Source organism: Lagenorhynchus albirostris, chromosome 2 (assembly GCF_949774975.1).
Source record: "Lagenorhynchus albirostris chromosome 2, mLagAlb1.1, whole genome shotgun sequence".
In the NCBI taxonomy this organism is placed as follows: Eukaryota; Metazoa; Chordata; class Mammalia; order Artiodactyla; family Delphinidae; genus Lagenorhynchus; species Lagenorhynchus albirostris.
This window is the reverse complement of record NC_083096.1, coordinates 125,780,406-125,796,439: the sequence shown is the minus strand read 5'-3', so window position 1 is coordinate 125,796,439 and position 16,034 is coordinate 125,780,406. Positions and strand designations below refer to the sequence as shown.

Here is a 16,034-nt window from a genome sequence, read left to right as displayed (position 1 = left end):
TTCACCAAGCCTTTGTTGAGTAGATTGTGTAAGGCATTTGTAAAGCTTCTAGCACACAGATGATACTCAGTAAGTAAGTTTTTGTCAAATGCTTACTTTGTTCCAGTAAAATATTGTTGGATATCAGAAACACAGAGATGAATACATTGCCTTCCCTGTCCTCAAAGAGTATATTTGGTAGAGGGAAAGAGCTGCTTAACAACTAATTTGGTAAAAGACCTGTTGCTTGTGCAGATTTGCAAAATTATGTCAATTTACGGCAGCGGTCCCCAACCTTTTTGGCATCAGGGACCGGTTTCATGGAAGACAATTTTTCCACAGACCAGGGGTTGGGGGGTGGGGGGGGAGGGGTGGTTTCGGGATGATTCGAGCACACTACATTTATTGTGCACTTTATTATTATTACATTGTAATATATAAGGAAATAATTATACAACTCACCATAATGCAGAATCAGGACCCCTCAGCTCAGGACCCCTGAGCTTGTTTTCCTGCAACTAGGTGGTCCCATCTGGGGGTAGTGGGAGACAGTGACACCTGAAATGTGTTGCTTATGTCCAGTCTACTCTGTAAGATGCAGCTTAATTGTCACTTGCCACTGACTGATAGGGTTTTGATATGAGTATGCAAGCAATTGACTTATTATGGTCTCTGTGCAGTCAAACCTCTCTGCTAATGATAATCTGTATTTGCAGCCACTCCCCAGTGCTAGCATCACTGCCTCAGCTCCACCTCAGATCATCAGGCATTAGATTCTCATAAGGAACATGCAACCTAGATCCTTCGCATGCGCAGTTCACAGTAGGGTTTGCACTCCTATGAGAATCTAATGCCGTTGCTGATCTGACAGGAGACGGGGCTCAGGTGGTGATGCGAACAACAAACAACGGGGAGCAGCTGTAAATACAGATGAAGCTTCGCTCCCTTGCCTGCTGCTCACCTCCTGCTGTGCGACCCGGTTCCTAAGAGGCCGTGAACCTGTAGCCGTGTGGCCAGGGGATTGGGAACCCCTGATGTAGAGGACTCTACAATCTTTTCCAGTAGTGTGAACAAAGGTGGCTAACAGTAACAGGTAAGTTGACTTACCCAACTGGGAACATGGTGTCCAGTGGGTAGAGTTATTGTACATACCTGTGGCTATTCTATCTTTTAATTAAAGAATTTCCATTTAAATACATGAGGTCTTTTTCTTTTCCTTAGAAATATCTTTATTGCAATTGTTCTTTTTCCCAGTTTTATTGAGATATAATTGACATACAGCACTGTATAAGTTTTAAGTGTACAGCATCACAATTTTAATTACCTATATCTTGAAATGATTACAACAAAATTAGTTAATATCCATCATCACATATAGATAGAAAATAAAAGAAAAAGAAAAAAAACCTTTTTCCTTGTGATGAGAATGCTTAGAATTTATTCTCTCAGAAACTTTCATATATATCATCCAGCATTGTTAAGTATACTTATGTCATACATTATATCGCAAGTACTTATTTATCTTGTAACTGGAAGTTTGTACCACTTGACCACCTTCTTCTCATTCTCCCTCCCTTCACCCCCACCTCTGATAACCACATATCTGATCTCTTTTTCTGTGAGTTTGGTTTCGTTTGTTTCTTTGTTTTTTAGATATAACTTCTTTATTCATCCATCGATGGACACTTTCCATGTCTTGGCTATTGTATATAATGCTGCTATGAACATGGGGATACAGACATCTCAACATGGTGTTTCTGTTTCCATAGTGGCTGCACCAATTTACATGCCTACCAGTAGTGCCCAAGGGTTCCCTTTTCTCCACGTCCTCCTCAACTTTTGTTATCTCTTGCCTTTTTAATGCTAGTCATTCAAACAGATGTGAGGTGTTTTGGAGTTCCCTGTATATTTTAGTTATTAACCCCTTATCAGATATATGGTTTGTACATATTTTCTCCTATTCCATAGGTTGTCTTTTCATTTTATTGATGGTTTTCTTTGCTGTACAGAAGCTTTTTAGTTTGATGTAGTCCCACTTGTTTATTTTTAATTTTGTTGCTTATGCTTTCGACTTTCAAAATATCGTTCCCAAGTCCTACATCAGGGAACGTTTTTCCTATGTTTTCTTCTAGGAGTTTTATTGTTTCAGGTGTTACATTTAAGTCTTTAGTCCATTTCAAATTAATTTTTGTGAGTGGTATAAGATAGGGGTGTAGTTTCATTCTTTTATACATGAGATCTTTTAGAACCTTGATACTGGAAAGAACTAAAGCTTGTTCATTATGACTGATAGGATTGGTACTGTTTTGAGGATTTGCATAAAGTAGTATTCTCTAATATTCTTTGAGAGACTTTCTTTCCAATATCAAGCACCTCTTTAAATTTTTCTTAGCAGTGTGGTGGTAGTAGCAGTTCCCCACCTGTGAGCAATAGGGCACTACTATCGGGAATCTTATTTTTCATATTTCAAAAGCCTATCAGAAATTATGCACTATAATATGCATGTATAGGCCAAACATGACTAATAGGCCATAATATGACTAAAGAGGCCAAAATGACAGGTTACTTTTTGCTTTGGAAATAGCATCAACCATTAGTGAGATTGGTAATAATTTTCATTCAAATATAACTGGAAGCCTTCCCAAACCCACTCCCAAAAATGAGCAGGTGGCTCTTCCTTGTGCATGCTTCTTTCACTTCACTTTCCACATGATACAGGATTTTCTTATAAGTCTCTCTCTGAAATATAAACTGTAAAGCTTTTAATCAACAAAGAAAATGGTCTTCCTACTTTCCTTGAAAGCTTCAAACTTGTTCTCACCCTGAGTACCTTTCTAATTGGCTATTTCCTCTGCTTGGATTGCTTTGCTTCCTCCTTTTAATAAAGTTTCAGCTCAGATAACACCTTCTCCCCCATTTCCTATCCTGGTTTATTTTCATCACAGCACATTACTCCCTTACGTCTTTGTTTTTGTATTGAGAGTTTGCCATACCGAACCTGGCGTTTCATGAGATCAGAACATTGCCTATCTTTTTTCTCTGCTGTATTTCTAGGGGCTAGGAAAATCCTGAAACATAGCAGGGGCATAATAATATTTGAAGGAATTTGTGAGGCTTTTTTTTTTAACATTTTCATGATACTGGGGTTAAAGTAAATAAGACAGGCATGATACTTGTGTCCAGGTTCTGTACTTTTTATAGTCTTGTTCAATTGGGAGCCTAACTAAACCTAAAGTGATTTAATACTAGTATAGATTGGATACATTTATTTGCTTTCATATATTAGTTATTTGCCTTTAGCTATTTCATTTCTATGGGAAACAGACAATAATAACACAAGGTAGTTACCTAGTTATTTAATCTATTTATTAGACCTAAAAGGATCTTCAAAATTATGATTCAGCTCCTCACTCAGCTTTTGACTGAAGTAGGTTCTTAGAAGTGAAGTGAAATTTCCTCAAATCACACTTAATTAATAACAAGGTAGTATTTTATTTTAAGCCAGTCTTCTGGCTGTAAGTCCAGTATTTTTTTTTAGCTGCTAGATGATTTGAAAGTAAAATATTCAGAAATCCTCCTTATTAGAACGATTTTTTTTTTGCCACTGTTTCTCCATATGGAAGCACCATCTATTTGTGTGTTCAGTAAGTTTTTATGTATAACCTGGTTTCTGAGGACTTAAAAGATTTATCTTATCACAGAACTATGTTTTTCTTTGGCTTGAATTTGTAATTTTAATTATGTAATATGTCAAACATACAGAAAAGTGTGGAATAATAGAAAAGATTTCTGTGTATCCACCACAGAGAATAAAGATGTTAACATTAAAAAAAAAAAAAGACAGGCATGAACCCTGCCCCTGTATTATTTGCCCTTTTGTCATAGAACATCATAGCCACTTCTAATAAGAGTTAAACGTATCAAGTGACAAAACTGAAACAATTTAGTAAGGTGTTTGATGCCATTTATTCAAAGGAAAACAATCCATGGATTGGGAGAGTACAGTGCCTGGCAAGCATGGAGCACTCTTCACAAGGGATTTTGGGCAAGAGGGAGTTTTATAAAGAATTAGAAGAAGCATTGGCCAAGAGGTGGAGAATTTCTTCATAAGGCTAGCAGGTCCTATATTCTAGGGCACGGTAATCTAGCTAAAACTGAGTTGGAAGATTGCGATTTGCTGTTAGGTTTCCTTGACAGGTGTTTCCTAAGTGCTGGCTGACTTAGGTTTAGATTTGTTACGTGGGCTGGGCTACTGTGGAGGCCTTCATTTTGTGGGTACTGATATACCAATTAACTTTATCAAACTGTTAAGAATCTGTATTTGACAGTGACATATGTCTGATTCAAAATAAGAAAATTAATTATCTGGCATCTTTTATATTCACAGGTACACATTTATGAATGACATGCAGTTAATTGTAATTTGTAATTTTGCTAGGTGTATATTCAACCTACCCATCCCTTTGTATGAGAACTAGCAGAAATGACGTAACTAGTAAGAAAACCTAGCCAATTGGCTCTCAGTAACTTTAGTTTCTAATCTCTAACAAATTACACTCTCAGTTGCATTATTCCATAGAAGTATTTACTAAAGAAAATATTGTATACGTCCTCAGATTTTGGCCTCCAGAAATATTTAGGATCAAGTAAATTTTTTAACGGTTGTCTTAGAATAAATGACAGTCATTAAGACATATTTGTGCATGTGTTCAGCACATTTATTGGGCATTGACTATGTGACAGACATTGTGCTAGGTCCTAAACTGACCCAGAAAACTCAGAGCTTTGTGGGGGACATGTCAGTATAACAAATATATGTACCTCTGTTGTTGAGTGGCGAGAAGGAAACCCTAACTCTGCTTGCAGTTGTGTCAGTGAGGCAAGGAAGGCCCTATGGGGGATAGCAGTTAGATAAAATGAGGGAGGTCATTAATAATTTGTGTAAAGGCACTGTGAAATAAAAGATTTTGTCAGGTTTGGGAACTGCAAGTCATTGGATAACACTGGATGAAAGTGGGAGAATAATTCACATGAGGTTGAAAAATTAGGCAAGGATCTTTTTATGATCAAAAGCTTCAAAATTATTTTAAGCAAGAATATGCATGTAAAGCAGGTTTTTCTGTAGAAATTTTAGATCACATACTTGTACATATTTAGGTACTGTAAAATGTTCTTTACAATGAATTTGTATCGCTTCTAGGCCTTTTGACTAAGATCAAGTGTAAAAGAGTGAATTTGTGAAATTAGCTTATAAAGCACTAGTGAGTGTAACATTAAAATATATTTTAAGATTTTAGTGGGAAAGCAAATTCGTCACAAATTCAGTGTTACAAAGATGTGTGTAAAGATTTAGAAAATTTTATAGTGGTAGGGAGGAAAATCTTGATAGCTAGGGTGTAAATTTCATTAGTAACTGGACAGATCTGTAGAAGATACTCTGTACAAAGAAATAAATATCGTGGGCATTTTTAATAAGAATAGTTGCTAAAGTGTGCATGCAGTTTTTTGCCGGGGAGTGGAGGCTTGCTTTAAAAAAAAAAAAAGTTAACGCCTTCCACTTTTCTTGTCTTTAAAAAAAAAAGGGAGCAGAGAGGGATGGAGATGCCTCCTTTCACGAGACCGCGGGCCCTCGAGTTTCTCCTGCTGTGAGTGAGGCTTGCTGGGCCGGCACGGGGCGGAGCCGAGGGTGACGCGCCCTTGCGCCGCAAGGCATTGTGGGGAGCTCGGGCCGAGAGTAAGGTGGTTGGAACGAGGTGGGGGAGGCCGTTTGTTTTCTCGTGGTGTCGAGCTCGCGCGGCCTCTTCGTTCCCCGCGGCGACCGGCGGGGCGGAGAAACGGCGGCGACGGCAGCAGCGGCTGCAGCTTCGGACACCGTCCTGTCCCCTTTCCGGCGAACCGGTTCCTCTTCCCCCTCCCTCTCACTGTTTGTTGTGTGTTTGATGTGTTAAAGCAGGAGCGAGTACGCGAGCAACGCCATGAGCAACACTACCATCGTCCCCAGCACTGCGGGCCCGGGCCCCAGCGGCGGGCCGGGGGGCGGCGGCGGCGGCGGCGGAGGCGGCGGCACCGAGGTAATCCAGGTGACTAATGTCTCCCCGAGCGCTAGCTCTGAGCAGATGCGGACCCTCTTCGGTTTCCTAGGGAAGATCGACGAACTGCGCCTCTTCCCGCCTGAGTGAGTATCGTCCACCATCACGGTTTTTGCTAACTCCTCCTCATCCTGGGCCTAACGCACAGCATTTCCTGCAGGCCCTTGTTCATGCTTCCCTGGGCTGGTCTGCTTTAGTTGAGGTTGGCTATTGCGTTTACTTATGCAAGCAATCTGTGCATTAGGCCTATTAGTAATGCAGAGAGGCAGGGCCAGGGTTTTGGGGGATTAGGAGACGCTTCTAATCTTTTTTTTTTCTTTTTCCTTAAATTGTGCCAGCGTGGTCGTTCTTTGGGCACTTAAATCAAGACAAACTGCCCACTGGATGTATTTTGTATATAGGTTAATTTCTTTATAAAAAACAAATGTTTGAATTCTTTGGAAAGTAACAAAAATATTCATCTCTGTTAATTTGATATTGAACTTTATAGGCTGTTGTTCACTTAATGCTAAATATTGTTCAGTGATTCTGACCCAGTGAACATAATTCAGAGTTAATACTCGTTTGGACAGACAGTTAATTCAGTGAGCCTGAGTAGTTTTTAAAATGAGAGAATGAGTTATAGCTGAAACCTTGGGTTTTCCTTTGTTTAAATAATGTACATATTTATATTTCAGAATTGTTCTTCAGAAGGAATTCTGTAGAATGTTAAACTTTTTAATTTGGGGTATGTGGTTTTTGTTTTTATCCTACTGTCATTTCTTATTTGTATCACAAAAGTATTGAATGAGTGCAGTAATTGTAAAGAAAAAAATTAAGCTATGACAAAATGTGATAAATATTAGAGCAAAAATTTGAAATAATAAAACAGTCCAGTGCTCTTTGGGAAAAGTGAAAATTCAGATTTTACTGTCAGTGGGTACTCAGTACCTGCTGTACCGTAAGAGTTTTATGATGTCACTTAAGTTCTAAACAGGAAATTGGAATCCTCAAGGAAGCCACGGTTGTGGATGTAATAAATCGTTAACCTCTGTACACTTCTCAAATAATTAATGGAATTTGATCATACTGCGGTATTTAAGTATTACTGTATTTCATCACTTTCTACTTGAAGTATTTTCAGGTGATTATTGTTTGCAAGTGTTGTGTTGTCTTTAATTTTGAGGGAATATACATGTGGAGGGAGATTTCAGAGTAATTTACATGAAGTGTAGAAGTCTGGGAACAAACATGTTTTTGTTACAGTTATTTTGAACAGAAATTTGCTTTGACAATGAAGGACAAATAGCTTTCATAATAGAAACTTATAGATGTTTTGCTGTTATTTTCTCACAACATACCCTTTGTTAAATTATTAGTGAAATTAATAAACAGTAAAATGGCAGAAAATAAAAGTGACACATCTGATTATTATCGATGACTTGACTGTAATCATGTTGTTTCTCAAAGTATGTGAGATACTGGATTTATTTATGAAAAAATTATTTCGGGTCCAGCAGGTCATTAAGAACTTCTTTATAGGTGCTGACTGTAAAATGCTTTTATTTCGAAAGTGTTCTTTTTATGATACTTTTATAAAAAGATGACAAAGAAGTGTGGGAAGTTTACTGGATCTTTTACCTAACACATGGTCCATATCTTAGAGGGAGTCATGATGGAACAGAGTCTGGCTTTTGATTTGTAGTCAAAGGAGTGGTTCCATTATAACCAGGAGAGTTTTGTGCACCAGGTAACATGATCTGGGGTGCTATGCATTAAGAGGATTCTTTCCCCTATATTGGGAGGAATAGATAAATATTGACACACTTTTTCTCTTTGACTCCTTCATATATGCTCCCACATACAGATCATTTTCTCTTCTGAAAATGCATAAGGTAACAATATAGTGAATGTTACATTGCTAGTGGCCTTTCCAGTTTGAATAGTGTGAATGTAGATGCTTTTGTTCATTTTAACTTTGTTGTTTTTGCTGTTTTTTTAACTAATTTAAGCCTCAGTAGCTAATCTGACCTGCACAATTTGGAAATACTTTATTGACAATTTCTTTAAAGCTCACTACAGTTTTCAACAGTTTGCTGGGGATAATGTGCTATGGAATCCCTAGCAGTCTAAAAGGGGTTCATCATTCCAAAAATATTCCAAAAATTTACTCTTATTCGTAGAATAAGATTGAATTAACTCGGATCACTTAAAATTCTATTGATTGTAAACACATTTGGTGTTTGATTTTTTTTTTTTTCTTTTAATGGGTATGTGTGTATTTCTCCCAAAAGGTATTCTTATCCACCTGGAACTCTTATCCTAGATATGCCCGTGACGGACTTGCTTTCTTTTGTTGCTCAAATGTCACCTAATCACACTATATAAAAATACAACACCCCTGCTCCCTGCCTTCTCTATTCATTTAACTGCTTTTTCTGTGTAGCACCATTCACCAACTTAGAAGTTTGACTTCCTCCCTCTTCTAGAATGAGATCCCTTGGGGTCATCAACATCACTCTAGGGGCATTTATTTTTTTTTGCGGTATGCGGGCCCCTCACTGCTGTGGCCTCTCCCGCTGCGGAGCACAGGCTCCGGACGCTCAGGCTCAGCGGCCATGGCTCACGGGCCCAGCCGCTCCGCGGCATGTGGGACCTTCCCGGACCGGGGCACGAACCCGTGTCCCCTGCATCGGCAGGCGGACTCTCAACCACTGCGCCACCAGGGAAGCCCTAGGGGCATTTTTAAAGAACTTACATGACTGAGCCCCAACACATACCTGCTGAAACTAATTTCAGTTCTACATGCCTGTTTGAGGGGGAAATTCCTGGGATCTGGGATTATGCCAGACATTTCACTGACAACCTCCTCAAGAAGGTGTCTCCCTTTGTTTCATTATTGAACCATCTATATCTTGGTTCCTTTAAGCCAGAAATTGCTGGCTTATAATTTCACCCAGTGATAATACAATCTTCACAGGAAATAGTATTCTATCCTTCTCTTCAGTATGATAGCCCTACCTACAGCTATCTGAAAGCATGTCAGTGTTCCCTCATTCTTCCTTTTTAAAAGAAAAGGTTACTTTGATTCTGGTTTTTCTTAAAATGCATATTGAAAATTCAACATGGTTTGTCTTTTGTATGCTAAATGCTTTCCTATTTTATCTTGCTCAGTCCTTTCATATTCAGAATAAGAAGGTATTTTACCGTTTTACAAATGAGTGAACTGAAATTCACATGGGTTCTGTATACGCAAGCCCCTCTACTAGTGTCAGAACTATTATTCAAACCCCAATGTTTTGATTCTTTTTTGCCATTTGATCAGAATTTCCTTGATTTAGCCAAACAACTTGTGAGTGGAATCATTCTTTTATGCCTGGTAGGTATTCTAGGTATTCTTCAAATGTTTGATTTTAGTGGGATTTCAGAGTGGAGAATGTAACAGGAGTCCTTATCAGGTAATGATCCTTGAGATGCATATGCCAGTTATGCAGTAACTGAAGGCTACTTATAACACTGCAGATAAATTCATTACTAACTTTTCAGCGACCAAAAAGAGATACTTTAATGATCATATAAGTAACTTAGTATAGTTAGGTAAGGGAAAGAACATAGTTTACCTTTTAAATTTTTTTAAATAAATGCAGCAATTTACTGTATTTCTTTAGAACTGAATAAGAGCACATGATGGAAAGGGCATATGTGGTCAACAGAGTTGTTAGCTTTGCCACACACTTGCTGTTTTGCAGGGTTTAGGAGATGCATTGTTTATAAGCTCAAAATTCTCTGCTCAGAAATGGTTAGCTCAGTATTAAGTTGGGGGTTGAAAGAACATCTGACCCAAACCAGCAGTTCTACTTTAGCAGGCACGAGTATAAGCTGCGGATCTTGTTAAGAATCAGAGCCTTCCCGTAAAAAAAAGGGATTCTCAGATTCAGTGGGCTTGAGATGGAGAAGAGTAATCTGAATTTTATGTGTGCATCCCAGAAGATTCTGAAAAAACCCTTAGAGGTCACTCTTAAGAAAGTAGAGACAATATCACCACCAGTCTTGCTCCTCAGTTCTTTTCAGCTGCACTGCCTCTTCTATATTAATTCTTCAAGATAAGGAGTAAAGACAATCTTATTTGTAGCAGTGGTACTTGCACAAAATTCTAGGGTATGAAAATTAATTTCCAGTATCAATTCTTTATCTTAGCATCTCTTTTATTAATTTTAACTGCGAAAGTATGACAGTATACTTGTGGGACCAAATAGCAATGGTTTTAAACAAGACCATTTAAAGTGGAGAGAAATTAATTATTTGTCCTTCTGAGTTGTCTTACTGTGACTCTCTTTTCCGTGATATTTAAAGTGTTTGTATTTTATCTTTACTTCACCACCACTTACAGGTTTGATATAGCCAACTAATGTTGTACAGACATGAGTGGGTAGAAAAAATGTGAATTATTTAAGATCGCCAAGTAAATGGAAATACATTGGGAGAATGTAGGCATACTTTCCTAATTTTTTTTAAAAAATTTTATTTATTTTTTGGCTGTGTCGGGTCTCTGTTGCTGCGCACGGGCCTTCTCTAGTTGCGGCGAGCGGGGGCTACTCTTTGTTGCAGTGCACAGGCTTCTCATTGCGGTGGCTTCTCTTGTTGCGGAACACGGGCTCTAGGCGCCCAAGCTTCAGTAGTTATGACTCGCGGGCTCTAGAGCACAGGCTCAGCAGTTGTGGCACACAGGCTTAGTTGCTCTGTGGCATGTGGGATCTTCCCCGGATCAGGGCTTGAACCCGTGTCCCCTGCATTGGCAGGTGGATTTTTAACCACTGCGCCACCAGGGAAGCCCCCTAATTTTTTTAAAAGAAGTGTTATGTTTATATTCTTTAAAAACCTAATATTTGATAGTCATTATCTTTTTCTTTTAGTTAAATGACAATAGATGGTATCAAAGAAATGGTAGAGGTCACTTTTTAAGAAATTTAAGTGCTCACTACCTGCCAAGGCATTGTGTTAGATGTTAAGAACATAAAATGATAGCGTTTAAAGAGCTTTTTAATTTAGTGGTAAGAATGTGGATGTCAGGGAAGAAATACGAAGAGCTATATAGCTTTAGTACTAAAACTAATGAAACAGCATTCTTTTCAGTATACTGGGTGCAACATTGTTAATTTAGACCAGTGATGCTTTACACTGAAAAAACATTGTATCCTTTCAAAAACATTTTGCAGTAAACTTCTGTAACAAGATGGCTTAAGTCCATTTTGATATCTGTGATACATACATTGACAGCTTTGCTTTGAACCCTGGGTGCATATTAAAATTGTCAGGGAGAATTAAAGAAGGTAGCACTCAGTTCTTCATTCATCAGAGATCTTGATGTAATTGTAGTTCCGCAACCCCCGCCATGATTCTAATATAAACCAGGGATGACATGATTACTACTGCCTTACGGTATTGATTTTCAAATAGCTTTTGGTTTGGTGTTAAGGCAACCCCTGCCTTTGTTTATTTAATCTTTCCCTTTCACAGAGAGTTTAGTGGCTGAAATTTAACCATCTTATATTTTTAAAAAACAGCAAAAACTCTGCTCTTTTTCTAATCTTATCTTTAAGCTACCATTGCTTGCACTGTAGCAACTTGTTTTTGTTTTATATAAGAACGCAATTGCCGAGGGGAGTGACACTTTGCTTACTGAAATTTTGCCTAATTGGGGGGCGGGGTGTAGTATTATTCCCATGTGTGCTTAATTTTCTTTTTCTCTGTGAAAGTGCTCTAGTGGGAGAGCCTTAACTATTTATAATGCCTGGGAGTTTTAATATGCTGTAGGTTTAGGAGGACAGGGCATTTAGTAGCAGATCAAGAAAACTCATTGTCAAATAGGTGTACTTTACCACAATATTCGTATGTCCCTAAAATGGAATGGTTTTGTTTTTAACTCTGAAAAGTTAGCCATAATGAAAAAGTTTTGTTTTTAACTCTGAAAAGTTAGCTGTAATGAAAAGTTTTCTAAGCCAAAACTAATTTGTTACCTGTATTTTTAAATGGCTGGTATTGTTATTATGAAATAAATGTTGACATTTTTGTGACCTGTTCAAACTCTGAGACTTTATAGTTTCAAGCTGTTTGTAACTTGATGCATTGTAAATTTAAACAGTGATTGTTTTTGTCTAGGTGCAGTTTGCTACGGTCAGTTCTGTGGGTAGTACTTTATTGGAAATGTCACGTATTTTTGAACTGGTTAACTAATATGTGTGCAGTTATGTATTTTTATCTGCCTCTTTTACTTTTGGAATGCAAGTGTCATTTGTGAATCATTCATTTCTGTTTTAGCTGATATTTTTCTCTTCTTTTATGTTATCTGTTTATTTTTTAGTGATTCGCCTTTGCCAGTCTCATCCCGAGTCTGCTTTGTTAAGTTCCATGATCCGGACTCAGCAGTTGTGGCACAGCATCTGACAAACACTGTATTCGTTGACAGAGCTTTGATAGTCGTACCATATGCAGAAGGTTTGTGCTTTGTTTAACTACCTATGTGGGCATCCTATGATGACCATCTACCTCAGTGTAGTTTTAGAGTGAGCATTAGTAGCATGTTAAAAATCTAAGCTATTAACATTTTGAAACCCTTGTTATACTGTGGTCCATATTTTTACTTGAAGGCTTTCTTTTTAACTTAAAAATTCAAAATCAGGTCTGTTTTTATAAGATATTTAACCTTTTGCATTATTTTAAAGTATTTTTAAGTTCATTAAAACCATATCCCTAATATCTACTTAGTTAATTTAATGTTGTTTTATGAAAATGTCCTGAAGGTGAACAGTTCACGCCATGCACATTTACACAGAAACCTTCAAATAAATGCATGATGTTGTTTCTGTTTTGAATAAATGTGACCAGGTTGGTTTTATTCCTTAGTGATTCCTCTTAGTGATTCTTCTCACTGATAACTTTAAAAAATATATCCCACATTGAATTTCAGTATACCAAGGGTCGCAATGATTTTGGTTTTTATGAAAGTTCAAGATTTCCTATAGCTTAGGTGCCAGATGGGCACTGGGTGTTTTGTTTTTATGCCAGATTTTCTTGTTCATTCTTGCTATATTTTCTAGAATATCTCTAAATAATAAATTCTTCTCTCTGTTATTTGTGTGTGTGATTTTTGTAGTGGAGAAGGCAAATGCAAAACTCTTCCAGATGACTGAAAAACAGTGGGTCCTCTGCAGCTACAGGGGATTCTAGACATTAACTAAAGGCCAGCAAGCACTCAAGTCCCCCAGGTGTTTTCCTGGTGTAACCATTTGTTAACTACATTTTTCTCTCTTTTTACATTTTAGGCTGTTAAAGTAATTTGGCAGAAAAATAATGAGCAGGGTTTTTGGATCTAAAAAAGCCACTGTGACAAGACAGCACTCTATTAATTCCATTTTGTAAAATTTTCTAAGACATATATTAGTTTGTTCCCAATGTACTGCTACTTTATTTGCTTTTTGGTAACTATAAATTTGAGTCAAAGAAGTCACTGAAATATGTTACAACTACTGGATTTTATTAACATATATGCTGACCGGGATATAAATGCTTTCCCCTTTCCTTAGTGAACTGGTCAGTGGAAGCAGAATCTTGATATTGTTAACTTTAGATGCTATCTTAGATCTTTGAATACCGATGTGAACATTTACACCATTCCTTGTAAAAGTTGTGAAATGTCTAGTCCTTAAAACTTAGAAAAATTGCCTCTGTGGTTTTCTAAAGAAATTAAATTGCATTCATAGTTGGGTTAAGGCATGCTATATAATAACAGTAAATCTATGTCCGTGATATTAAAGTGTATGAGCCCAATTCTAAGGTTTTAAAATATATATATGCTGATAAACTTATGAGTTAGTATGTTTTGATTAAGCATTTTCTTTTATATCAGTGTGCCTGTTGTAGGATAAGACTTATCACCAAGAGAAAATTTACAGAATTCAAATTTAGGATAAGTAAAATGTAGAACATAGCTTTTGGAACAAGGGTCAAATCATGTGAGTAATTTACAAAACATTAGTTAGCCTTTTAATTTAAAGAATTCTTATTGGCTAAGTATTATAGTTCCCAAGCCCTGAACATAATACAGTATATCATATAACTGGCTTTCATAAATATTTTTAGACCATAATAATTTTTCTGGATCTGTTTTGAAAGTGAAATATTTAGAGAGTACATATATAGAATTACAGAAATATTTAGTTCCAGAATCTATTAGTGTATTACTGTAATTTTTGGTATGGTATGCTGTATTAATGTTATGTCCACTAAATATCTGATGTACTCAATCCCTTTGTCACCATTCACCCTGGTTTTAGCTCTTAAGCTTTGGTGTTGGTTCTTGGTCAGTGTTTTAGAACAATAGACACAAAGTCTACGGTAAGGAATAGTCTTAACTGGTAAAACTGAGATAGCTGGATTTGGAAGGAACTCTTAATAGTAATGGATTTGGGGATTATTTAGGTTCCTTGGTTAATGTTTGTTTCTTTTGTCTGTTTCTTTTTCTTTCGTTTCTACACATTCATGCAGTATTTCATGGTTCTATCAAAGCAGCAGTAAAAAAAAATACTCTTGACGCATGAAAATTAACTGGTGAGGGGCCTCATTGCTATTTTTAAATTGTAGTTTTATTTTTAAATAGTCTTTTTTTAATCAGAGGATCAGATGCATGACTTTTTTTTTAATGGATGCAGATCTTCTATCAGGTGTCTCACAATAAATTCAAGAGGATTTTAGTTTGCCAGAAATGTTGCAAATGCACTAATTTTAGTAAGATGTTGATACTTAATATTATCCTCTTGAGACATAATTTTGCATGCAAAATTATCCCATAATCTTTGTAGGTTTGTTAATAATGATGCATTAATGCCCTATATCTAAATGATCTTCTCCCCCCCTCCCCCCTCCATAACTCTTGGTATCTAAATTGATGACAGCTCTGACACAAGCAAGATAACAGTGCTGTGTAGTATACATTTGTTTATATTATCGGCACTTCTCAGTTTAGGTGGAAGGAACCATTACCTTTATTTAACAGTGGTTTTTCTTTTTTGTTGTTGTGTTTTACAGTTCTTTTCCCTGGTTCAGCCTGAACTATATACCAGGCCCTGCTGAAAATACCACCCAACAGTTTTCTTCTGCAGCTTATCCAGTTTCTCTTAAGTGCCCTGTACATATTGTATGTTTTATGATGAGATGCAGTTTCTTAATATGTATTACAGAAATACTACTGGTATTTGCAAATATGTAGTTTAATTGTATTATTGAACTCTCATTTTGGGGGCTTGGGCACATTAACAGATTAATCCATCTGTATAGGGCTTTTGCTGTTGGATAGAATTTAAATTGTCTACATAAATATTTGTCTTAGGGCCCTTAGATTTTATCTGAATACACAGATTAGGCTTTAAAAACAGACATACATGTTGTTTTTGGCTTTAGGAGTTTGGCTAAGCTAGCTTTTCAACTGACACTATGTAGCAGCATTTTTGGTATGGTTAGCATGGCACATGTTGGAACATAAGGCATTTTACTATACAGGTAAGGAATGTGCCATGTTGTTTTACTTATTCTCTCTCTCTTTCTCTCTCACTCACTCCCACACACACATCCTGTGTGTATTCAGAGACCTTCAGAAACATTCATTTTCATGAGTCAGCAAAAGCCCTACGCTTGATTCCAACAGAATATTTCCTTTACATACTTTTCTTCTCTTAATTTTTACAAAATTTGTATGGTAGGTGTAAAAGAAAATCATAGTAACTGTACCATATTATTAACCCCTAAATCAAACTTTTTTTGTCTTGTGTATCTTGATTTTTCTGTGTGCTTTATAGTGAAGCAGCCGACACGAGTCGTTGTTCATAAAACAGCTTTTGAAAGTTGAGAGCACACCCCTGGAGAACCGACTGTGCTTGCTTACGTTTGGTTCATGACTTAAAAATCGAGTACAGGTGATGAAATCTTGGCAGT

At 37.1% G+C, this 16,034-nt stretch overlaps 1 protein-coding gene across 7 annotated transcripts in view; it reads left to right on the top strand.

Moving 5' to 3' along the window:
* Window positions 1-16,034, top strand: part of SRSF11 (serine and arginine rich splicing factor 11) — a 54,397-nt gene that overhangs the window by 7,237 nt on the left and 31,126 nt on the right. For 4 of the 7 annotated variants that reach the window (XM_060139760.1, XM_060139759.1, XM_060139762.1 and 1 more), the window contains exons 2-5: window positions 851-1,072; window positions 5,562-5,624; window positions 5,933-6,154; window positions 12,409-12,542. In XM_060139760.1, coding sequence (XP_059995743.1) covers window positions 5,575-5,624; window positions 5,933-6,154; window positions 12,409-12,542 — 406 coding nt within the window. In that variant the 5' untranslated portion in view covers window positions 851-1,072; window positions 5,562-5,574. Of the gene's footprint in view, window positions 1-850; window positions 1,073-5,561; window positions 5,625-5,932; window positions 6,155-12,408; window positions 12,543-14,766; window positions 16,016-16,034 lie in introns of those variants that run through there. The other 3 variants (XM_060139763.1, XM_060139764.1, XM_060139766.1) reach the window with 3 other exon arrangements.